This window comes from Trichosurus vulpecula, chromosome 2, assembly GCF_011100635.1.
Source record: "Trichosurus vulpecula isolate mTriVul1 chromosome 2, mTriVul1.pri, whole genome shotgun sequence".
In the NCBI taxonomy this organism is placed as follows: Eukaryota; Metazoa; Chordata; class Mammalia; order Diprotodontia; family Phalangeridae; genus Trichosurus; species Trichosurus vulpecula.
In genome coordinates this window covers 98,712,641-98,737,361 of record NC_050574.1, presented here as the reverse complement: position 1 = coordinate 98,737,361, position 24,721 = coordinate 98,712,641, and the positions used below count along the sequence as shown (strand labels likewise).

General features: G+C 40.2%; 1 protein-coding gene across 1 annotated transcript in view; it reads right to left on the bottom strand.

Moving 5' to 3' along the window:
• Positions 1–18,300, bottom strand: part of EBPL (EBP like) — a 42,719-nt gene extending 24,419 nt beyond the window's left edge. The window contains exon 1 of the mRNA XM_036747887.1: positions 18,031–18,300. Coding sequence (XP_036603782.1) covers positions 18,031–18,207 — 177 coding nt within the window. The 5' untranslated portion in view covers positions 18,208–18,300. The remainder of the gene's footprint in view (positions 1–18,030) is intronic.
• Positions 18,301–24,721: the final 6,421 nt, after the last annotated feature.

Sequence of the window (24,721 nt, the reverse complement as noted above, 5' to 3'; positions counted from 1 at the left end):
TGAAAGAATAGAATTGGGGAGTATTGACAGACCTAAAAGTGTATGATGGGGAGCATAGCTGATGAGCCACAAGAATTTTCAGGATGATTTCTGGTCATAAATGGATAAGTCTATGAGTTGGAGGGAGGGAAGTATGCAGATAGCCTCCAACTATTTTCCCTTCTTAACAATGGAAATGACCACAGGTCAGGAAGAAGCAGGAACAAACCAGGCTCTACAATTCAATTGGCAACAACTTATTGAGAGAATAGTGTGACAAAAATGATACGGCGTTGGACTCAGGAAGAACTAGATTAAAATTTTGCTTCTGACATTTGTTAGCTGTGTGATGATTGGGGAGTTATTTACCTCTCTGAGCCCTAGTTTCCTCATCTGTAAAACCAGGATCATGATATTTGTACTGTCTCCTTGAATATTGTACCTTTCAGCACCATGGCCACCCCCAGAGACTGTTATGAGGCTCCAAGTGAGATAAAATATTTAAAGTTCTTTGTAGGCATTAAAGTGATATATAAATTTTAAAAACATTGTAATAGTACTGTGATTATTATTCTATGGCCTATGGTTCAATGGAAAAAGTATATAACTTAAAAGTCACAGGATCTAAATTCAAATCCTGCCACTTATTAGTGGTGACATGTTGGGTGGGTAATTTAACCTCTCTCAAACTGACTTTCCTCAACCTTAGATGACTTCTAAGGCTCCTTCTAATTCTAACATTGGAGATCTTAAGCTAGGGTCTGTGAACTTTAAAACACATTTTGATGCTTGTATTTTATTATAATTGCCTTCCCTTGTAATATTGTATGTAATATTGTATTGTAATATTGTATGTATTTAGAATATTATTTTGAGAAAGAGTTCCTGGCTTCACCAGCACTGCACGGAAATGGCTGAGAACCACAAGCAATGATTCAATGAGTAAGTGATCTATCTCCAAGTTCACTTCCAATAACAGTCCTAACCTTCTCTGCTTCCTACAATAAGCTGTTAGTCTGATACTATGCCCTCATTGGCAAATAGTACAAGGTTATGTTGCTAGAGGCTGATTTGCAAGCCACCAGTGAAACCCATCAACTAACTTCATTACTGACCATCTCCATGAAGGTACAGCAGCCTTAGAAAAAGACATGCCCCCTTTTCTCAGTCTGCCACAAGGCTTAGGACATCGCAGTTTCAAGTGATTTGTGCCCACAGAAGCTAATAAAACAAATAAGGCTTCTTGAGGGGGGCATCTATCTATAGTGGTTGTAAATAATTCAGGGTCTTACAAAGTGACCCATGTTCAGCTCACACAAATATACACGAAAACCACCTTCTGCTCCCAATGAGACAGCAGAGTATAAGGAAGGAAAGGAACAGATGTCTCTTCATTCTCTGGATTAGCCCAAAAAACCAAGTTAAAAGAAAAGCAGAATGAGTTGGCTACACAGAGTTCTTATCACAGTGCTTGGAACATAGTTAATACTTAATAAATGCTTTTCCACTCACTTATTCATTGATTTATTCATACAGAGCATCCTCTTAGGCTGCTGGGAAATACCAAGTCATCTGCCAGCCCCTTTTGCTACCAGACAAGCTTTAATATTAAACAAACCACTATTTAAACAGTAAATATTCATGTGAGCCACTTGATTATTAAAAGCTGTAACAAATACGCAGTGCAAATGGGCTTACAATCGGCACTCCTCCTTTCTGCCAGTCTCATGAATATTATTCCTTTCAGCACCATGGCTACCACCAAGGAGCCATGCAGAAATGTCCCTGTGCATCAGGAAAGGTTTTCAAAGACATAGCTTGGGTAGTTCTGAAACTGATGCAGGGCCCTATGGCTCTCATGGTATGGCTCAGGATACCATAGTTAAATGGTACTCTCAGCAACTCCCTAGAACCAAAGCAGATTTCCATTTCTGGTGACACAATGAAAAGTAAATGCTGGCACAAAAAGGATAAAAATGAAAAACAAAACAGAATGGCTCAGAAAGGAAAAAAGGGCGGGGGGGGGGAGATGACAAATTTTATCTTTCCTATCCATTATTCAAGGCTACCAGTGGTCATGCTCTCATTGGTATGTCCCACCCAGAGTTCTGACATTCATTTCTTCCAGGCTCTATGTGGCACATACTACACATCTCTTGCAAGTCTCTTCAAGGAAAATGCTATAAAGACTTCCTGCTTCCACTTAGAAAGCCACTTTCTCCTCATCCATCAGAGCCAGGCCATACCTGCTGATTATCACTGCATCTGTGGTGTTTCCCCTTGGGCCAGAATACTGCTGTTTCTGTAGGCTTTCCTTTATGCTGCTACTGTTTCTTCCAGTGACTTATTTAAGATGCAAACTGTTCTCCATTCTATTAACCTTTGCAGTATTCATGCAGAAGGGGGGCCAGCTGACTGTTAAGGTTTTTGTTTGGTCCACTTCATTTTAAGTTCCATGTGTTTCATAGCAATTAAAGAAAACAGAACAAGATGTGAAATTCCACATGACCCCTGAGAATTCATAGTAAATTTGCTCCTAGTACAATGCAAACTCTTTGCAAATGGGGAGTTTTCATTTTTTATTTTCAAGTCCCCCATGCCTGGCATAGTAGGCACTTAGTAAATGCTTGTTGAATTGACCTTTCTCAAAAAGGATTGGGTTATTAAAACAAAAATAGCAATTCTAAAAAATCCTTACTGTTTAATGTCTAAGAAGAAATCAGTCCCAAACTGAAATCTCTCATCTGAAAAGCAAGATCAAGTAACTAGCCTCACCTAGCCTCACCAGAACACCAGATATTGAAATTCTGCAAAGTGCCTCAATATCCCTAAAATAGACTCTTAACCAAGACATTAATAAAAATCAATTCTTAAGTGAAGGAGCTACTGGGATATAATCAGGCTCTTTCTTAAGGGAGATGTACTGATTTTTTTTAGTTTCCAGCTTTAATTAAAAAAAAACCTCTAAGAAATGCTATGGAAATTTCAATAAAAGATTCAATTTAATTAGAACTGCACTTGTATGAACATACAATTCAAAAGAACCTCAGGGAATATCATATAACATTTAGTGATGTTAGGTACAAAAGAAGGCACTATTAAAAGAGTGGGACTGTTATATTAACTCTGTCCTAAACTCATTACTTAGTTCCAAACCTGAATCACAAAAATGGTAGTCAAATGAGGGTTGATGTTGTCATGTCATAGCAACAGGATATAACCCCATTGACTGAAGGATCAGCTGGCTCGACCTCCTAGGGCTGCCATCAGCAACTAGGCTTTAGTACCCTCACAGATTTGTGCTGCCCAGCTGTCCTTCTAATGAGACGATGACTTCCATTTAATGGGAACTGCTGCCTCATGAAATTGAGATAGGACACAGGCTCTTTCAAAATGATGATAAATTAATGGATCAAATGACCACTCCAGGTCTATCATCCCTGACACATGGTAGCTGGGTGCTTGTCACCAGGGATTCCAACATATTTCTCACCTCTTACAAAAAAAAAAAGAAAAAGAAAAAAAAAACCTTTTTCTGCTTCACAAAGACTGATATTCTGAAGAGATGCCTTGAGACACATTTCCCCATCCAATTCACAACATAGCTTGGTAGATGAAATACTAGGCTTACAGTTGAATCTAGACCCAGATGTTTAATAGCAGAGTGATTAAGAACAAATGACTTAACCTTTAACTTCACCTTAACCCCTCTAAGCCTTTCTCATCTGTAAAGTGATCCCAATAACAGCACCTACCTCACGGGATGGTTGTGAAGATCAAGATTTATATGTATATATAAATATATATATATACACACACACATATATATACATATACATATATGTATACACATACATATATGTATGTATACATACGCACACATATTTCATATATATATATATATATATATATATATATATAAAACCCTTTGCAAACCATAAAGCATTATGCAAATAGGAACCATTATTTTTTTAACTATTTAATATAGTGGCTGGATTAAGAAAAAACCAAACCACAAATACAATCTTGGGCTGCACAAATAAGAAATACAGCTAGAACAAGGGAATCCCTGATGTACTCTGCCCTGGCCAGACATCTGGAGTGTTGTGTTTAGTTTTGAGAAACACATTTTAAGAGAGACACTGACAAACTCAAATGTATCCAGGAAAAAGAAAGTAGGGCAGTGCAAAGTCTGTAAGCCATGCCATAACATGGAATGATTTAAAGAACATGAAGTATTTAGCCTGGAGAAGAGAAGACTAAGGTTCAAATGAGAGCTGACTTCAAGTACTTAAAAGGCTGACATATGGAAGAAAGATTGGATTTACTCTGTAGAACTCCAGAGGCCTAATTAGAAGCAATGGAAAGCTGTGATAGGATGGGCTCCACCTTCCACAAGTTAGGCTTGTTTCCTCATCACCCCCTCCCCACAAGGGAGACTATATTGTTCCCTAGGACTCAATTAGCTCAGAGGGCTAAAGGCTCAAGCTTCTCCTCCCTTGATGTAGTTTTCTGGTAGCCTCTGGTCATATTGACAAGCTTCATGTACACTTCAGGGCATAATAAAAAGGGTTCACTAGGAATCCCAGTCCTCAGAATTTGGCAGCTTTCATAAGACCCAGAGTCACCACTCTCTACCCTGTAGAACAGAGGCATTTCCATACGGAGATAACAGGGTCATGCCTCCCCAGGTTTCAGTGCAGAGTGTTCTTCCCATACTACAGCTAAGTAAACCTTCTTTTGTTTACTGTTGAATGACATATGATCATTTTGCAGAGGTTTCCAGGTTTCCAGCAGTAATCAAGCCTGGTGCTAACAAAAGCAATGGATACAAGTTCCAGGGACATGGATTTGGCCCAATTTGACCAGGACTTTACACACACGTACACATGCACACACATCTATCTTTTTATCTCTATCTATATGAGAGAGAGAAGTGATTATTTCTTTCTTGTATTAATAACTGATTATTGAGATTAAGTTTTTTCCTATTTCTTCATTCAGAAATAAATTCCTGTAGATTATTTAGCCAGTCTCTGAAGGATATTGCTGATAGAGGAGATTGCATAAATCCTTGGGATACTCCACCCCACTAGGAGACCTTATAAACAGAATCCAGTCTAACTGAGATCTTGCCTTTAGGAAATAAGCTCGTCTGTCCTTGGAACCTTCCATTAGAATTTAGGGTGACCCAACTTATGAAGGGGAAAACCAATCAATGACTTCTGGGTAGAGATGGATTCTTTTGCCTAGATTGCTGGAGGTGTTTGAGTCTCACGATTAGGTTACGTTTTCTGCCCGAGTTGCTGAAGACTTTTTGCCCACCTTCTCATTAACATGTCTATCCCCTCATCGATTGTTAACCAATCAGTTGTTTTCCACCCTCAGAGACACACTCTTTTCTGAAGCCTTTTTAAACATTCAGTATTCTCCAGGAAGGGTCTTTGGTTTATAAGAGAAAGCCAAATGACCATCATTTAACTAATTATCTGCTAGCCATAGTTAATAAAATTGATTATTAATTATCCAGGAATTATGTCTCTTGAACTTTTCATATGCTACAACATCTAACAAAAACTGAAGCTGTGGTGCTTGGTTAGGAATCAGATTGTGTGAACATGATGTCCTACCCCGGATAAATTGACCATCTGGAATCTCATCATCATGCTGTTAACTTAACTTCCTCTCCCCTCTGATTGGATGTCAGAGCCCTGAACTCCTCCTATAGCTTCCTTTATTGAGGGTTGGGATCTGAACTTTTCAGCCAACTCTCCACTTTCTGCAGCTCTGCTTGGTTTGAACTCTGCAGACATGATGCCCCTGCCGGGTACTCCATCCCCTAATGTGTCCCTTCTCTCTCAAGAGCCTCCTTTGGTATTCATTAGATTCATCAGGGCAGGGATTGTCTTTCTTTTTCTTATTTATATCTTCAGCACTTAGGACAGTGCCTGGGAATACAGCAGGCTTAATAAATGTTTATTGAATTGAATTAGGATGTATGAATGGTCCAGACAGCTAGAGGAACTTCTTTACAGGTCCCAGTGATCTTTCTAGTCTCTAGAGACTAGAATTTCCTCTAGGCTAGAATTTAGTCTAGAGAGTAAATTTCCTAGTGATGTGAGCTGTCCCCAAGTGGGATAGATTGTCATTGTGAGAAGTAAGCTTCTTGTTACTTCAAGTGTTTTATCAGAAGTTAGATGACTATTTGTTAATGAGATTGTAAAGGATATTCCTTCCTATACTACGTAGAAGGATAGATTAGCATTATCTCAGGGCCCTTCCAATTCCAAGTCTTTCTCCAAGACCCTATGCGTTATACCTTGGCATACTATGGCCCTTGATGTCAAAAGCTCACATTTGACAGCCACCACCACCCTGGCTGTCCTCCTTTTCTTTAGAAATAAATAAATACTAGATGAATGATTTTTAAAGTGAGTCAAGAAGGCCAGGGAAGCTAGAATAAGACAAATGAGTCTCTACTAAATGGACACCCACTGGAGCAAATCCTAATCAATTGTCTTTTGATTCTGTAGAATTGAAGCTGATATTCATAAAGCATCTTTAGCTCTAAGGGACGAAAACGTTTTGTAACACCAAAGGAGAAGAATGACAACGATAGACATTTAAATATTTGTGAAGAGTTGGATCTTGCTTCACAGCCATATAACGAAATATAAATTGGCCCAAAGAGCCAATTTCCTAAAAATAGTCATAGAATCATAGATTTAGGACTGGAAGGGACATGAGAGGTCATTGAGTCCAAACCTTTTATTTTATAAAAGAAGAAAGTGAGGACCAGGTTGTTGCTATTCATTCAGTCATGTCCAACTCTTCATGACCACATGAACCACAGCACTCCAATACTGCCCATGGAGTTTTCTTGACAAAGATACTAGAGTGGTTTCCCTTTCAGGTGGATTAAAGCAAATAGGGTTAAGTGACTTGCCCAAGGTCACACAACTAGTGAATGTCTGAGGCTGGATTTGAACTCAGGTCTTCCAGACTGCCCTGTGCTCTGAGAATTGGCACCATCTAGCTGCAACTGAAGACCAGAGAGGTTAAGTAATTTGCCTAAAGGTACTTGGGAAAACAAATGCCAGAGCTAAGTTTCAAACTTAGGTATCATAAATTCAAAGCTTGTCCCCTTTTCACTGCTCCAGACAAACAATTTTTCTGTCTGAGTATCCCCTGTCCTGGTGAGTTTTGCACTTGTGGGAGGCCAGCTAGTTGTTAGTAAATATATATACACGCACACACACACACACACACACACATATATATTATATATGTATATATATAATATATATATATATTTGAAAAAAATAAGGGAATCTTGATCAAGACAAAAGGGCTTAAATCACAAATTAAGCCATAAAGTCTTAACTATTTGCATAACAATACAACGTATTTGCTCCCCTCGGTTCCATGTCTATATACACTGCTGTTGTGATTCTGCTTTCTTCATTCTGTACTACTCAGTATGTCTTTCCACATTTATCTCTTTAAAGTTCAATAGTCTTCCCTAAATATTAATTTATTCTCACTCTTTGTTTTGTTTGGGGGGCAGGAAGATTGTTGTTTCTCATCCTTGGTTTTATCTTCAAGTCAGTTTTGGGTGTGTCAGAAGGAACTTCTCAGAACTGAGAGAGGAGATTGATTCTGAATAGGGGGGAAAGGGGAGAAGAGGCCTAGAGAAGAACAGATAGTGTGTGCAAAAGGAGAAAGGTAGTAAGAAAGTTTCCTTTACTCCTCCTAAGGAAGTAGGCAGAAGGATAAGAGGCATGATGCAAAGGATATAAGTATGGAGAAATGGAAGAAGGCCTTGATATGAAGGCCTATCCTATAGGAGGGCTTCATTCTAACACAGCTGATTGTGGATTTTGGATTTTTGGGGGGGATATGCTTTAGGTCAACAAAAATTTACCATAAACCGTATCGTGCTTTCCCCATGTCAATCTTGCAAAATAGAGAGTGCTATAATATTTTCACTAGGTAGTCTACATACCCTCTGAATTACACTGAATTTAGAATCTGAGGACCTGGGATTTCACCAGTGGGGATGCTCTTTCCACCAAGGCACATTATAGCCTGTTGTAGAATGGAACTTCTTAAACTAGGGCTAACCTATGAACTTCTTTTTAAAAATACTTTGTCAACTGTATTTCAATATAATTTTGATTTCCTTTGTAACCCTTTGTGTTATATATATATGTGTGTGTGTGTGTGTGTGTGTGTGTGTGTGTGTGTATTTGCATTTAAAACCAGTTTTCTTGGAAGGGGGCCATGGGCTTCACCAGATTGCAAAAAGAGTCCATGACACCAAATAAATATTCAAACCCCCTGCTCTATACCATCTCCTAAAGCTGTTGGAGAATAAGAGGGGTTAAATGACATGTCCATAGTTACCTAACTGATGTACCAAAGGCTCAGTTGACCAGTTTTCCTACATGGAGACACAGCATGGTATAGAGTAGCTCAGGCACTGGTCTTGCAATCAAGATCTGGCTTGAAATTCCACTTCTGATAACTTCTAGATGTATGACCTTAAGCAAGTTATGTAACTTCTGTGTCTCAGCTTCCTCACTTGTAAAATGAGCAAGTTATACTTAATGGCCTTCCATTGCTACAATGGGTTTTGCCTCTAACCAGGATAAAAACAAATACAAGGTGCCCCCCTGCCCCACCCTTCCACAATGTTTTACTAAGTTGCTGGTTGTAATCATAAGCCTTCAAAAAATTGATTTCCAGGTGCCTGGTTTGTTTTCAGAATCTCTAAAAGTTCTAGGACATGATCTCGCCTTTGTTAACAGACTCCCAGGGCAGAGTTCAGGGATGCAACCTTTCATCTCTGACATCAGCAACCATGCCTAAGCTCTCTGACGGGTCTCCTGATCTTCTGGAAGCCTTTTTCGGACACAGCATTCCACAGCTGCGCTACTTTCATTAGACCATCAGGGGCAATGGAAGGAAAGCGTCCATGGATTACATATAACATATGCTCACATCCATCACAATACGTCAGAGAGAGTGAGGCAGACGATGAGAGAGTAAGAGAGAAGGAGAACAAGCTGTGGGGAAGGAGAAGATGGCGATTAATAACTCATAGGATCCAGAAGACTTAGAGCTGGTAAAGATCTTACAGACTATGCCAACCTCAGCATTTTCCAGATGAGGAAGCTGAGGCCCTGAGAGAGGAAATGGTGACCCAAATAGTAAATAAAAGAGTAACGGTCTGAACGTAGGTCCTCTGATTCCAAATCTGTTATAATACGGAGATAAAACATAACACGACACAACACAATATAACATAACATAATATAACATGATGTAATATGATATAATATAATATAATATATTAGGGCAGCTAAGTGGCATGAATGCTGGGCCTCTTTCTGAGTCTAAATCCAGCCTCAGACACTTACTAACTGTGTGACACCGGGAAGGTTATTTAATCCTGTTTGCCTCAGTTTCCTCATCTGTAAAATAAGCTGGAGAAGGAAATGGTAAACCATTCCTGTATCTTTGCCAAGGAAACCTCAAGTGGGGTCATGGAGAGTTGGACACAACTGAAAAAATGAGTGAACAAAAATATAATACCTAAACTGTAATTAAAACAGAGAAAGAAAACTATACAAATATCTCTATGATTATTGATGCAAAAATTTTAAATAAAATGTTAGCAAAATGACTACAGCAATATATCACAAAGATTATACAATATAACCAGGTTTGATATTTATAATGTGTGGATTTATTTATGTAATGAGTTTGTGGGCTGCCTAGTGGGTAGAAGAGGGAGAGACAGGGACAAATCTTTGTAAAATGCTTCACTCAGTCTTTTCTGAAGAATGGTACTGTTCAGTGTTTCCTCCAGGGATTCTAGAATTTTTCATCAGGGGGGAAAACCACACCTTACTCATTACTCCAGGAACAGGGCTAAGCAACATAATGAAGTCAAGGAGGACATAATAGAAAAAGAAGTCCCATTCAAAAGAACCGCAAAATGCATAAAATACTTGGGAGCCACCAATCTTCCAATGAACAATCAAGATCTACATAATATCAAAATTTACTTGGAAGATGAAGAAGTCTAAAATCTCGAGGAAAATAATGGAGAAAAATAGTAGGAATGAAGGTAGGTCTAAAATTAGACGATAAAGCAGGGGCGATCAAGATTATTTAGTACAGGCTAAAAAATAGAAAAGCAGATCAGTGGAACAGATTAAATAAAGAATCAGAAACAAATGAATTTCCTATTTGGCAAGTACTGCTTGGAAAATTGGAAAGTGATTTGGCACAAATGAGGTTTATATTCCTGCCTAATACTTTATCCCACAATAAGTTCAAAGTGGATAAGTGACTCAAATATCTTTTTTTTAAATAGAGAACAAGATTAGGCTCCTGACATGATTATGACTAGGGAGAAGAGTTCGTAACTAAACCAGAGATAGAGGTGATCACAAAAGAAAAATATCCAATTATATGTCAGTTATGTGAAATTGAGGGACCTTTTGGTTAAGTTGGTGTCATGAAAGATTATAGAGAAGCCTAGCTCTCCCATATGCACTCCAATAGGATCTGGAAAGAGTACTGATAGAGGGTAATGATAAAGAAAATGGAAAAAAGACAGAAATAAGTTGCTCCATTCAGTTCAAAAGTACAAAGACAGCCAGAAGGCAGCAGATGTGTGGGAGAAGGGCCCACCCTGGGAAGCTAGATTGAGCTTCAGTTAATGAACCTGTAGCCTGCCGGGTAATCAATGAGAACAGAGCCATACCAAGAAAGAAGTCAACACAAACTCCAGGAAACAGAACTGAATCTAGCCATTGCTGAGAATTCTCAAGGGGGAAAGGTTTCCCCATAGCCCCTCCAACCTCTTTTTTTTTTTAAACTATTTTTTTCCGATTACATGTAATGTTAGTTTTCAACATTCATTTTTCTGAGATTTTGAGTTCCAAATTTTTCTCCCTCCCTCCCCAAGATAGCAAACAATCTGATATAGGTTATCCATGTACAATGATGTTAAACATATTTTCACATCAGCCATGCTGTGAAAGAAGAATCAGAACAAAAGAGGAAAACCACAAAGAAAAAAAAGCAGTGAAAATAGTATGCTTTGATCTGCATTCAGACTCCATTATTTTTTCTCCCCTCCAACCTTTTTCATTTTCTATTTTTATCAACTTTGTCAATCTGCTGGGTGAGAAGAAGAATTTTAGGGTGACTTTAATGTGTATTTCTGTTATTTGTGATTTAGAGTTTTTTTATATGACTATAAATAACTTGGATTTCTTCCTTGAGAACTACTCATTAATATCCTTTGGTCATTTATCAGTTGGGGAATTACTTCCTATAAATTTGAATCAGATCCTTATACATCTTGCAAATGACATAATGGAGAAATTTTGCTATAAAATGTTTTCTCTTCTAACTGTTTCCCTTTTAATCCTAGTTGCATTTATTTGTTTGAAATACTCTTTTAAATTTTATGTAATCAGAATTGGATATCTTATCTTCTTGATCTCTATCCCTTGTTTGGTCAGGAATTCTTCTCCTGTCTATAAATCTGAAAGGTAATTTATTTTTGCTCCACTAATGGTTTGTGTGACCTTTTATACATGGGTCATTTATCCACTTGTTGCTTATCTTGTCATATGATGTGAGGTGATGGTCTAAACACAATTTGTCAGATTTATGTCCAATGTTCCCAGAAATTTTTGTCAAATAGTAAGTGCTTTTCTTTGTAACTGGAGTCTTAGAATTTATTGAATGCTAGGTTCATTTGCTTCTCTGTATTGTGTACTTACTCTGTTCTACTGATTGACTTCTATTTTTCTAACTAATAAGAAACTGGTTTGATGATTATTACTTTGTAGTAAAATATAAGGTCTGGTACAGTTAGGCTCCTTTCCTTTCCACCTTTTTCATTCTCTTGAAAGTCTGGACCTTTTTTCTTTCAGATGACTTCTGTTATTATTTTTTATAGCTCTATAATGTAATTTGGTATAATACTGAATAAGTAAATTAATTTATATAGTATTGTCATTTTTATTATATCAGCTCTGCCTACCTGCAGGCATTTAATATTTCTCCCAATTATTTAAGCATGTCTCTACTACTGTGAAGATTGCTTTGTAGCTGTATTCATATACATGTATATCTTCATAGATAGACATCCAGTTATTTTATAAAGTCTGTAGTAATTAAATTGGAACTTCTCTGTCTCTTCTTGCTGGATTTTGTTGGTAATATACAGAAATGCTGATGATTTGTATGGATTTATTTTATATCTTGCAACTTTGCTGAAGTTATTGCTTTGATTAATTTCTAATTGGATGTCTAAGGTTCTGTAGAAAGCCATCATAATATCTGCAAAAAGGTGTTTCTTCTTTGCCTATGCACATTCCTTCAACTTCTTTTCCTTGTATTATCTATAGCACTACAATTAAAGAACAGTGGTCATCCTTGCTTTACTCTTGACATTACAGCAAAGACTTCTAGTCTACTTCCATTACATAAAGGCTTGTTCTTAGTTTTAGAAAGACATGTCTTATCATATTAAGGAAAGTTCATTTTTCCTATGTTTTCAAGTTGTTATTTTTTTAACAGGGATAGGTGTTATATTTTATCAAAAGCTTTTTCTGAATTCATTGATGTGATTTTGTTCTTGTTGTTAATGTAGTATGTTTTGTTGACAGTTTTCCTATTATTGAGCCAACACTGAATTTCCGATACTGGTCAAACCTCATCATAGTGTATTATCCTCATGATATGTTGTTTCACTAATCACTTTGCTTATGTTTTATTTATATTTCATGCTTCAATATTCATTAGGGATACTGGTATTTAGTATTCTTTCTCTGTTTTGACTCTCTTTGGTTTATATGTTTTATATATGTATATAGTTATATTATATCATATTCTATTAGGACTATATTTGAAGAATTTTATAGGACCCCTTCTTTTCCTATTTTTTCAGTTTTTGCAATACTCAAATTAACTAGTTCTTGAAATGTTTGCCAGAGTTTGTCTGTAAAGTCATCTGGTCCTTTTTTTCCCTTTGGGAGCTTATTCAATTTCCCCTCTTTCTTTTCCAATTTTTGCTTAAAGGATGGCTTTCTGTATTAGGGAGTGAGGGATATGTTGTGAAATAAAGGTGATATAAAAACAAAAGATAGAAATACATTTTTAAAAAAAAATCATCTTAAAGAACATTGGATATGATAGTCAAAACTGAGTTCTCATTCCTGATTAGCCGCTTGCTAAGAAATCAATGTAAAGGTGGAAGGGGCTGTAACAATCATTTATTCTATATTTCTGTAAGTTGCTACCATTTTGCAGAAGAAGAAACTAAGACTCAGGAGAGATGAAGTGTCCTGCCCAAGGTTACACAGATAACAAGTAGAAGAGTCAAGATTAAAATCCAGGTCCTCTCCAGTACTTATTTTATAGGATCACTTATTTTCTCTAGGCTTCAGTTTTTTCATCTGGAAAATCCAAATATTGGAGTAAGTGGCAAGTGGCCTCTAATGTCTTTCTAGCTTTAATACCTATGATTCTATGACTATGTAGTATCTAAGACCCCATCTCACATTTCCATCTTTTCCTCTCATTTTTGATATTTTGTGATTCTAGGCAAGTGTCAGCAGGAAACAGTTGGGATCTTTATGGCAGATATCATTACTTTATATTTTTTTGCCCAAACCTACCCCTTTTCCAGATGTCCCTGTTACTAAGGAGGTCACCACCATCTCCATAGCAACCTAGGCTCTCCTAATTTAGTATCATCTTTTAACTCCTCACCTCACATATCCAATCAGCTGCTAAATCTCATCAGGTCTTGTAACCAGAATGGCCTTTGTTTTCTTTGAGTGACTCAATTTATCTCAGTGAGCTTTACTAGGTGCTAAGCCCCAGGCCCAAACCCCATTAGGTGTTAACGTAATCTATGTGGATGTGAACCTCCCAGGGTCCCAAGGGGAGGGGCCAACTCAAGAACCAAACACCAGAGCCTGAGCTCTGATGATTCAGATGATGTTTGATGTCTGAAGCCCTATAAGAAGGGAGGACAGAGCCATTTGTGCAGGGCTCTGGAGATGGTGTTGATGAGCAGACTCCAGGCAGCTGTAGTTAAGGAGCCCTCCAGCTTGTAAACCTGGATGCTGAGACTTTGTTGAACTCTGGTAATTATGTGTTGGGATTGAATCAGACAAAGTCTGTTGATGTTTGAAATTTGTTTGCATTTTGTTTTGAAGTTCAGGCTGCTGGCTTTTTCCCCTGAGCTAACTGAACGATATTTGAATGCTGAATTAAAAGTAAGCTTGTCAACCCCTTCACCTTGCTTTCCTTAATTAAGCAGATCAAAAGAACCTGTATTGTTGGCAGCTTTCTGGGTGCTGGCTGTGGGTGAATCTTATACCCCCACAGAAGCTGCCAGCCAGATTGGTGAAACATATGGCGTAGTCGGCAGGATCTGGCTTTAACAAGGAAGCATAGCGTGTTGGGGTACTGGGTTGGTTGAACATTTCCCAGTTTTTGGATTGCTCTTTGTACTCGGAGTGGCTATGGTTCTGTGCAGCCTCAGGAGCAACAAAGTCCTGAAGGAAAGCAGGCCGGTGGAAGTGCTGGGCGTGGTTTCCCAGGGGCCTAGAGCAGGAGATAATCCCTTCTTCCCAGGGCTTAAGTTGATAAGCCTGACCCTGGAGGACTGTGCTAAAGGGTGAAAGTCTTGAGATTATATTGTATATGGAGTTTTGAAACAGGAGTGGAGAATGGCCTTGGAGACTTGGAGAATGGCCTTCCTACAGATTTGGCAGGAGGGGCAGGTGAGGAGAAAGAAGAAGCAGACAGCAGCTGCCAAAATATTGATCCAAGAGACTGCCTGCATGAGAACTTTGGAAAGGTGAGAGCAGTGAGCTGCTTTCCAGCTGACTTTGGTGAGGTGAGCACAAAGATGGGGAACCACCTATATAGGGATTCCAGAAGAAGCCAGGTGAGGCCAGCTGGAGTTGGAACCCAGGAGCCTGAAGTCCAGCCCTGGGGCAAGATGGAAACTTTGTAGCAAGGCACTGAGTCTGCCTTTTTGGTCCCTTCAGCTTGGGCTGCTTGGGATCCAGGAGGGAGGCATGGATTTGTTTTTGTTGGGGTGGGGGAAGTGCCTTGGACCCCCAGGGACCCCACCCTGTTGGCTTTATTGCCCAGCAGACCCTCGGGACTTGGAACCAGGGACTGGAACTTAATGGGGAGAACAGACCCTAAAAGAACTTTGTTTGGACTCTTTCTTTGAAATTGGGACTTTGGGTGCCACATGGAAGCCTGCAATGGCAGTTTGGGGAGGAGACATCCCCAAGAGAACTCTATTTATTTGTCTGTTTGCTTTAGGACTTTACTAACTAAGGCATGCCCATGCCTCAGGGTACTGGGAAAAAGCCTGCGATGGCAGTGTGCTCCTGAAGAAGCACTTTATTTGGACACCTTATGAGCTTAAGAGATTAACTTGCTTTGACCTAGGGGTGGACATTTGAATAGTTAATTATTTTGGGAATGATTGATTGAAGAAATTATCTTGCTGGGACCTAGGAGTGGGTCACATTTGAATTGTAAACCAATATTTGGGAATGTCACTGAATGATATGTTTTGCTTTATTATGAATGATACGTTTTAGTTTCCTTTGTAATTGGATCACAATGTATGTTCTAGGATACATGGCTGATTAGATTATGTATCCTAGAACAAGGGGTGGAGTGTAACCAGAATGGCCTTTGTTTTCTTTGAGTGACTCAATTTATCTCAGTGAGCTTTACTAGGTGCTAAGCCCCAGGCCCAAACCCCATTAGGTGTTAACGTAATCTATGTGGATGTGAACCTCCCAGGGTCCTAAGGGGAGGGGCCAACTCAAGAACCAATCAAAAGAGCCTGAGCTCTGATGATTCAGATGATGTTTGATGTCTGAAGCCCTATAAGAAGGGAGGACAGAGCCATTTGTGCAGGGCTCTGGAGATGGTGTTGATGAGCAGACTCCAGGCAGCTGTAGTTAAGGAGCCCTCCAGCTTGTAAACCTGGATGCTGAGACTTTGTTGAACTCTGGTAATTATGTGTTGGGATTGAATCAGACAAAGTCTGTTGATGTTTGAAATTTGTTTGCATTTTGTTTTGAAGTTCAGGGTGCTGGCATTTTCCCCTGAGCTAACTGAATGATATTTGAATGCTGAATTAAAAGTAAGCTTGTCAACCCCTTCACCTTGCTTTCCTTAATTAAGCAGATCAAAAGAACCTGTGCTGTTGGCAGCTTTCTGGGTGCTGGCTGTGGGTAAATCTTATACCCCCACAGAAGCTGCCAGCCAGATTGGTGAAACAGGTCTATCTCCATTTTTCTCCCATGTCCCCTTTTCTCCATTCCCATATCTACCATTTAAGTTCATGCCACATCATCTCTCACCCAGACTATTGCAACAGCCTCCTCATTGGTCTTCCTGCTGTGTCTCTTCTTTCTGGTTTGTCCTCCCTGTAATTACCAAAGTGATTCTTCCTGAAGCCCAGGTCATTCCCTTACTCAGTAAATGCTACTGGCTCCCTATGGACCCCAGGATAAATTTTTCATCTTTAACTCCTTTTAAAATTTAAATGATAGGGTTGGGTTAGCTAAATAGCTCTATCAGCTCCTTCTTTTCTTCAGTGAGTTGCCATCACCTACTGAATCTTGTATAAATTTTTTCTTTTGGCATTCAAGATCTTTGGAAGTTTATCTCCAAACTACCTATCCAACACTATCTCCCACTATGCCTTTTCACATATCCTATTCCCAAGCTGAACTCCACTACTGTTTCCCAAAAACATAGTACTTTCCAGAGTTCCTCTTAGGCTTTGTCCACTGGAATGTCCTACTACCAATCGATCAACATGTATTTAAGTGTCTACTATATAGCAGGTATATCTTCTAGGTACTGGGAATACAAGTACAGAAAATTAAACAATCCCTAGCAATGGAATATTACTGAACCATAAGAAATTATGAAGAGGATCATTTCAGAGAAACCTATGAAGACCGTATCAACTAATGCATATCAAAGTGTGCAGAACCAGGAGAACAATTTATATGATAACACTGTAAAACCAAACAACTCTGAAAGACCTTAGGATTAGGATCAATACGATGACCAACCACGAGTCCAGAGGACTAATGATGAAATATACTACCTATCTTATGACAGAAAGGGGTGTGGGGAGAGAAAATATAATTTTGTTCATTGAAAAAATTAAATTAAAAAGAAAGTAACAGGTTAAAATTTTAAAATGAAGCTCTATTAGTGATTCGCAGTTTCCTGTACAGTCTTCTCTGTACTGTTTTGTACGTAGAAATGCTCATTTGTGTGTATGTGGTTTAAGTGAGAAATAAAAAATAAATAACTGTTTAAAATTTGAAAACAATCTCTACTGGCATTGAGCTTACACTCTAATAGGAGAGATGAGTATGTAGAGTCACATATGCAGCATGAATATAAAGTTAATTAATATAAATATATGCAGAGGAGTTAAATACAAGTAGTTTGGGAGGGAGGGCACTAGAAGTTGGGGGTGGAGGAGGTCGCACCAGGAAATGAGTCACGCTGTAGCTTTAGGTAGAGTTTTTTTATTTATTGGTCTTAATCTCTGAAAGTATAGCGGTAGGCCACACCTAGTGAAGAAACTGCCAACATTGACGCAAATTGGCAACTGCTCTCCTACAGTATCAGAAAGTTGGCCAGGGCACTACTGGTTAGGCTCCTTCAACCAGAATGTATATGTGGGTGCAGTGAGAAGGCTAGAGTTGGCTGCCTCTTTCTTGGCCGTTAGAATCCCAGTTTCGAAAAGAAAGAACCGGGAGTCCCGGTGTGTAGGAGCCCCCCTACTCCGTCTGTACCAGACGCTCACGTAAAGGGTTCTGGCCTCCGTGCGCAGGGGAAGGGATGGCTCTGGTCTCATCGCTGCAGCATCCCCGGCGCGCTAAGTAATCCCGGCCCAGGAAAGAAGAAGGGATTGGGGGTGGAGGCTGCAGGATTGTACTCACTTACCAGCGTGAAATGCACCAGGGCGTCATAGCAGAGCCAGACCAGCACCCAGCGGTCCGCAGAGCTCGCCCCGCGGCCCAGGCGGCTGCCCAGCGCGTAGCCCGCCGCCAGCTGCCCGGCACACAGCAGCAGCGAGCCGGCCGCCGCCGGGCTGCTCAGCTCCGCGGGCCACGGGGTCATCTCGGCCAGCCCGCAGATCCGCCACCAGGAGAGAATGGAGAGGCACGAGCAGGCGGGGAGGCTGGTAGTAGAAAGGGAGTGGGAGAGGAGAAGAGAAAGCCTGCTCCTAGAAGCCCGGCCCAAAGAGGAGGGGCGTGGGGAAGGAGAGGGAAGCAGGCTGGGAGCTGCCACACTGGCCTTGGGAAGGGCCTCAGACGCGTTTTCCCTTTTTGTCCTCTCTTCTCCCTCCCTCCCCGCAGTGGAAAATCAGGCTTCATTTTCTCTCCTCGTTTACCTTTCAGGTTCCTTCCCACATTGTATGTACTTTGAAGAATTCAGGAAGGGCGGGGAGGGGAGAAAAGTCGGTTTATTTTTGTTTTGTCCTTGTCCACACTGGCGCTTCAATATTGAGTCAATGCCTTCCCAAGCTTTTTCAAAGGCCACCGGTAGGTACAAGCCCCCAGGGACCCTAGGCAACATTATGGGGTAGATGAAGTCTGGCAATGGAAGGGGCTGTAGCGTAGAAGAGGGATTCCCCTCATTCTTTTTGGTAAAAGCTGAGGGAAAATCAGGTGGACGTTGCCAAGAGGTAAGGTTAGGCTTGATAGTGAGAAAGTTTTCTGACAATTAGAGCTATGCAAAACTGTAGGAATAGGCTGCCTGGGGAAGTAGTAGGAGGGAGGTGGATGTCTTAAAGTAACTGCAGAATGGCCATTTGTGGGGTACGCCTGCTATATAACCGGGATAAAAACTCTCCAATTCTGTGCTTTGTGTCCAGACTCTTCCAGCCTCTGATTTCCTTCCTCTCTCCCCAGTGCCCTCGTGGTTTGTCTCCTACATCTCTTGTCCCTATAGTTGATACTCAGTTGGAGCTGGAGCGAGAACAGCTTAAAACTTTGATATCATCAGCCAGCATCTAATTAAAGGAATAAATACCTGATTGTTGCATGTCAAGTAGCAACTGGGAGGTGGGAGGACCCATGGGGAAGGAGGCCCAAGGTTCAGTTTACTTAGCCAGAAAAATCCTTTCATCACAGCTTGTTTCTGCCCCCAGGTCCATCAGTAAAAACTGGTGACAGTGGTAAAACCAAGTGGGCCTTGGACATCTGTTGGGATCACCAGTCCTTATAGAAGCCACTTGTATTGAGTAATGCTGGGGTCCAGGGAAGGGTGTATAAGAAATGGGAGGAGGAGTTTTGTTTCCACAGAACTAAAGGTGTACTTCCCCCTCCCCCACTCCAGCTTTAGCAGAAATCAGGCCTCAAGGTCGGTCAGGTGAGAGGTCAGAGGCTTGTACTCATGTGCATGCTTTTTGAGAAGGCAGTCAGGGGAATTAGAGAGGCCAAACTAGGTTGAACCAGTTCAAGCTTATCTAGGGTCTGGTCTTAGTCAAGAGTCCAGGCCTACTGATTTGCATAATTTGCATATGTTAAAGAGGGAAAGTAGGGGAAGTAAAAGAATGTAGTTTAATCCTAAACTAAGACAAGGAAAATCTAATTAACTTCACTTTTGCTTCTGTATCCTTATTATCCTACCTATATAAAGTGTATAACCTAGGAAAACTATGTAAAAAATAAAGATTGTAAACTAAACATAACTCTAGCAGGAATGGAGGGAATGGTTACACCTGCTCCCGAAGCTGTTATCAGTGTGGGTGTTACCAATAAGCAGTATGTCTGTTCTCTCAAGGAGTATAGTAAGTGCTTTTCTCTGGCCACTCTGGTCTTGAGTTCTTTGGGTGAGAAATGGGCAAATCACATGGATCCTCCTAAGGTTGAATGAAGGGAAGCAATGAGCAGCAGAAGCTCTTCTTGGGCTTACTCCTGGATTTTGCCTTAGGGGTGTTCTGTGACCCCCCCCCAACTGTGGTGTTAGGAGGGCTACCACTCTTGATTCCCTTGGGGAACCCTGTGGTCTGTATCAGCCTTCTTAAGGGGACATCACTTGGGACTCCTGGCACTGTGTCAGGAGACTTGTGATCTTGCCACTGTCCTAAGGGGCCATCACTTCGGTCCCCCTTAGGGTCTTACCCAATAGGAGGCCTTGTGATCCCCACAGATTAAGGGGGGGGCTACCACTTGGTCTTCCTCTGGGAGTCCTTTGGTCTATACAGCCTCCCCTAGGGATTATCACAGGGTTCTTCCTCAGGACTTTGGCCCTGCCTAGGAAGTCCAGTGATCCCAAAAACTGCATTTCTCACAATTTGGGGAAGTCCAGTGATCCCCAAAACCATGTTTCTCACAGGTGGGAGGTAGTGTTTGAGGGGATGGTTAGGATTAAGGGGAAAAAAATGTTACATTTATGTTGTGCTGTAAGGTTCACAAAGTGCTCACAGACATCTCATTTGAGCCCCACAAATAGGTGTTACAGATATTTTTACTGCTGTAATAGAAAAATAAAGAAGGAAAGAGAAGTAAGTAAAAAGGGGGAAGGGGGAAGTTTCTTAAAAGCACAGTGGTTAGAGTGCTGGGCTTGGAATCAGGAAGACTCATCTTCTTGAGTTCAAGTGTGGCCTCAGACACTTACTAGCTGTGTGACCCTGGGCAAGTCACTTAACCCTGTTTGCCTCAGTTTCCTCATCTGTAAAAAGAGCTGGAGAAGGGAATGGCAAACCATTCCAGTATCTTTGTCAAGAGAACCCCAAAATGGGGTCACGAAGTCAGACAAGACTGAAACAACTGAACAACAAAACAGCAGAAGGGTAAAGGCTGCAGGACATTGTAATGTAAAGAATGTGAGGTTTGGGGCTTACTACTAGTGTGAGGGATCAAATGAAAAACATTCAGCACTAGCAGCAATGAGCCAACCATAGAGAAACCAAAAGGAGATGGTTGCTGCCCTCAAAGAACTTAGATTCCAAGAGGTGAGAGCTATTTATATCTACTGAGTTTATAGTAGAAAAATCAACTTACCAGTTTTAAAGGATCCAGTAACTCAAGCACTCACTCTTCACTACGTAGTGAAAAGATCTAGAGCCAGCATGATTTATTGGCTAGACACTGGAGTCAGGAAGACTTGGGTTCGAATCCTGCCTTAGTTATGTAACCTTGTGCAAGTTACCCACTATGGACCTCAGTGTCCTCACCTGTAAAATGAGGGGGTTGGACCTTGATGACTTGAAGGTCCCTCTTGGTTTTTAAATCTATGACACTACAGTTATGCCTTCCACATGGAGGTGGTTAGGGGCACACACCCCCTGGATCTGGAAAATTCATGTAATTTTTTTGACCTTCCCTTCATACCACAGAAGTCTGAATTTTTTCTTTTTCTTTTATGGGGTGTTGACAGTACCTTATGTAAAATTTGGGGTGCTATTATATAATACTATACATACATTTTATGCGTCTCTGAGTTTCTAAACTTTTTCTGTGTTGTCTACTGGTCTCCTCATGTCATCTGTGTCTTTTGCAAAACTTTCCCCAAACATGCCAATTTAAATTTTTAATATTGAAGGCACAAGGGGGAAAGTTTTGAAGTGGAAGGGATAACTTTATGATCTCTAGGCCAGCAGTTCTGAGTACTGAGTTCTAATTCTAGCTCTGTTGCTAACTGGCTGGGTAATCTTGGGTACGTTATTTAATTTCTCTCTTGGTTTGTAAAAGGAGATGGATAAGCAGATACAACTCTGTAAGTGATGTTACCCTAGGACAGTGGTACCAAACTCAAATAGAAATAGGTTGGAATTGCATTTTGTCTTAGAAAAGCACAAATTAACATTATTGGTGTTGTATTGTATTTTTGTTTATTTTGTTAAACATTTCTCAATGACATTTTAATTTGGTTTGGCACTTGGAAGTTTTGAAAGCATCCATTGGGCCTGAGTTTGACACCTCTGCCCTAGGATGTCTAAATGGTACCCCAAATTTAACATGTCTACAACTGAGCTTAGTATATTTCTCCCCAAGCTATCTAACTACCCCACTCTTTCAGTCTGTGGCACCACAACTCAATCTCATACCTTGTGATTGCTGGTGTCATTGTTCACTGTTTTCTCTACCTTATCTCTCTTAGTCAATCAACAAGTCTTCTTGGTCATCTAGTTGGCACAGTGGATTGACTGCCAGGCCTGGAGTCAGGAAGATGAGTCTTCCTGAGTTCAAATCCAGCCTCAGACACTTACTACCTGTGTGACCCTGTGCAAGTCACTTAACCCTGTTGGCCTCAGTTTCCTCATCTGTAAAATAAGCTGGAGAAGGAAATAGCAAACTACTCCAACACCCACCCCAAACCCAACAAAACCCAAAGGGGGTCACAAAGAATCAGACACAACTGAACAATTTAATTATATCTACAACATCTTTTGAATCCACCCCAACTTTTCTATCCTTACTGCCACTGTCCTAGAGCAGGCATTCATTACCACCCACTTATACCAGATCTTTGGGCCAAATCTGGAGAGCTAAGAATGGCTTTTATATTTAAAAATAAAGTTTTATTGTGGACAGATTTGGCCCTGGTTCCTCATTTGCTGACCCCAGACCTAGATCCTTAACAACCGCTTCCTAACAGCTTTTACAGCCTGCCTCATAGCTCCAACACACTGGAAAAGGTAGGAGTAGACACGCTCTCTACTTCTCATAGCCTCTTCCATAATACCCTTCTACTACCATCATTCAACAACCTTTCCTCCTTTCATACTCACTCCATCCACGTAGAGGGCATCCCCAAAATCTTAGTGCAGTCTTAAGCTTTAACAACTTCAGAAGTATAATGCTTATGAAACAAAACCATTTGAAAATTTATTTTCATTTTTATACTTTAGTTTTGTGAATTTTGAATAGCAAAATTTTAATTTTAATAAGATTGAGCAACCTGTCATTATGCATTGCATATGCAACAGGTCCTGGATGACACTTTTTTAGACCAGTGGTTCCACAGGAGGTCCTTAAACACCCAACCTATATTTGTCTCATGGGGTCATGTCAAAATTGTTGCATATGCATCAAAACTTCATACTTTAGATGATTTTAAGATTAGGGTTACAAATGTCATCCTTTTAGTCATTGAGTAGCAGCTGATCAAAGTTTTATAAAGTTCGAAATTGGTTAAACTATAGAGCACAAGATAGTGGTAATGTTGAATGTTAATAAGATATCAATATTTTTAAATGTTCCTATTTTGAAGTTGCCAAAATTTAAAACTAAACTTTTTAAACACCCTGTATATCACCCTACTGAGATCTTGGTAGCAGTTATCCACTGGCCACCAGGTCATTTGCCCTTCTTTCTTGTGTTCTGTATCCAAGTCTTAGGCTTTTTCTTTACTCCAACACCTGTCCTTGTACTTGAAGACTAAAATATACATCTTGATCTTCCCTAAAAATCCCCTTCCTTTCCAGTTCATCAACATCTGTAATTTCCATTATTTACACCTTCATTCTACCTCCACAACAAGTAGGGGTGGGCATACCCTTGATCTCATCATGAGCCCCTCAGCATTCAAAGGTCTAGATCTGAAATCTTTAACCAACACTCCTATTCATCTCTCCCTCTGAGTTTCACATCCCTCTGAAACTCATTCTCCATCCTCAGCCCACAACTGCTTTGTTAATCATTTGGATCCTCCTTTGCCTTCCTTCAAAATCTTGATAGTTAATCAGTTTGGTTTTATGCTGTTTTCTTGCCTTTTAATCCCTTACTGACCTGTTTTAACATTCTTCATATTTTTCCAAACTTCAGCCTTGGATTACCCTCAAAAAACCACACTAACTAGATCCACCGTTGGAAGCCAATCCTTTTACTTTTCCCTGGTTGAATGTTTTTCTGCATCCTCCATGGTGTCTGTTCTCTCCTCCAGTAATTGACACCACCCTTTTGCCCTTCTCTCTCATCAGAGCACTTCATCTCATATTCGTTGGAAAAATTGAGGCCATCTGTTTGAGATCCCAATTTAACACCCCAAATCTTTTCTATATCATTCCCAATTCCTCTACTACAGTCTCAGAGGAAGAGGCGGCTTTTATCCTTGCCAAGGCTAGCTAACTGTTCTATTTATGTCCTTGATCCCATTCCCTCCTATGCTCTCCACAAAGCTTGCCACTTTAATTATCACTTTCTCAAATTTTCCACTTTTCCCTGTCCACTGGCTCTTGTCCTACTGCACATAAACATGTCCTGCTCTACCTATTTCTTAAAAACCATCATTTGAACCTACTGTTTATCCATCATTTTACATCTCTGTATTGGTAATTAAGGTGGGACTTATTTTTACTGTTTTAGAATGCTAAATTAATTGTCTTTGATTGAGTCTTACTAGGTACAAAACCCCACACTGGTTAGCAAACTAGTTCCCTGGTTTGAGAGAGGTGCTAAGGGGAGTTGCTAAGACCAGAGCCAATAGTAGGCGCCTAAGTTCTGGTCACTCAGATGACATTTGATGACATCTAAAGACTGTATAAAAAGAGAGAACAGAGTGGTTTGCTTGGAGCTCTCGCTCTTGGAGGAGTGTTGATGTGGAGACTATGGGCAAGCCCTTGTTAAGAGCTCCCCAGCTTGTGAACCCAGGTGTTGATGGTTTCTTGGTAACTATGAATTGT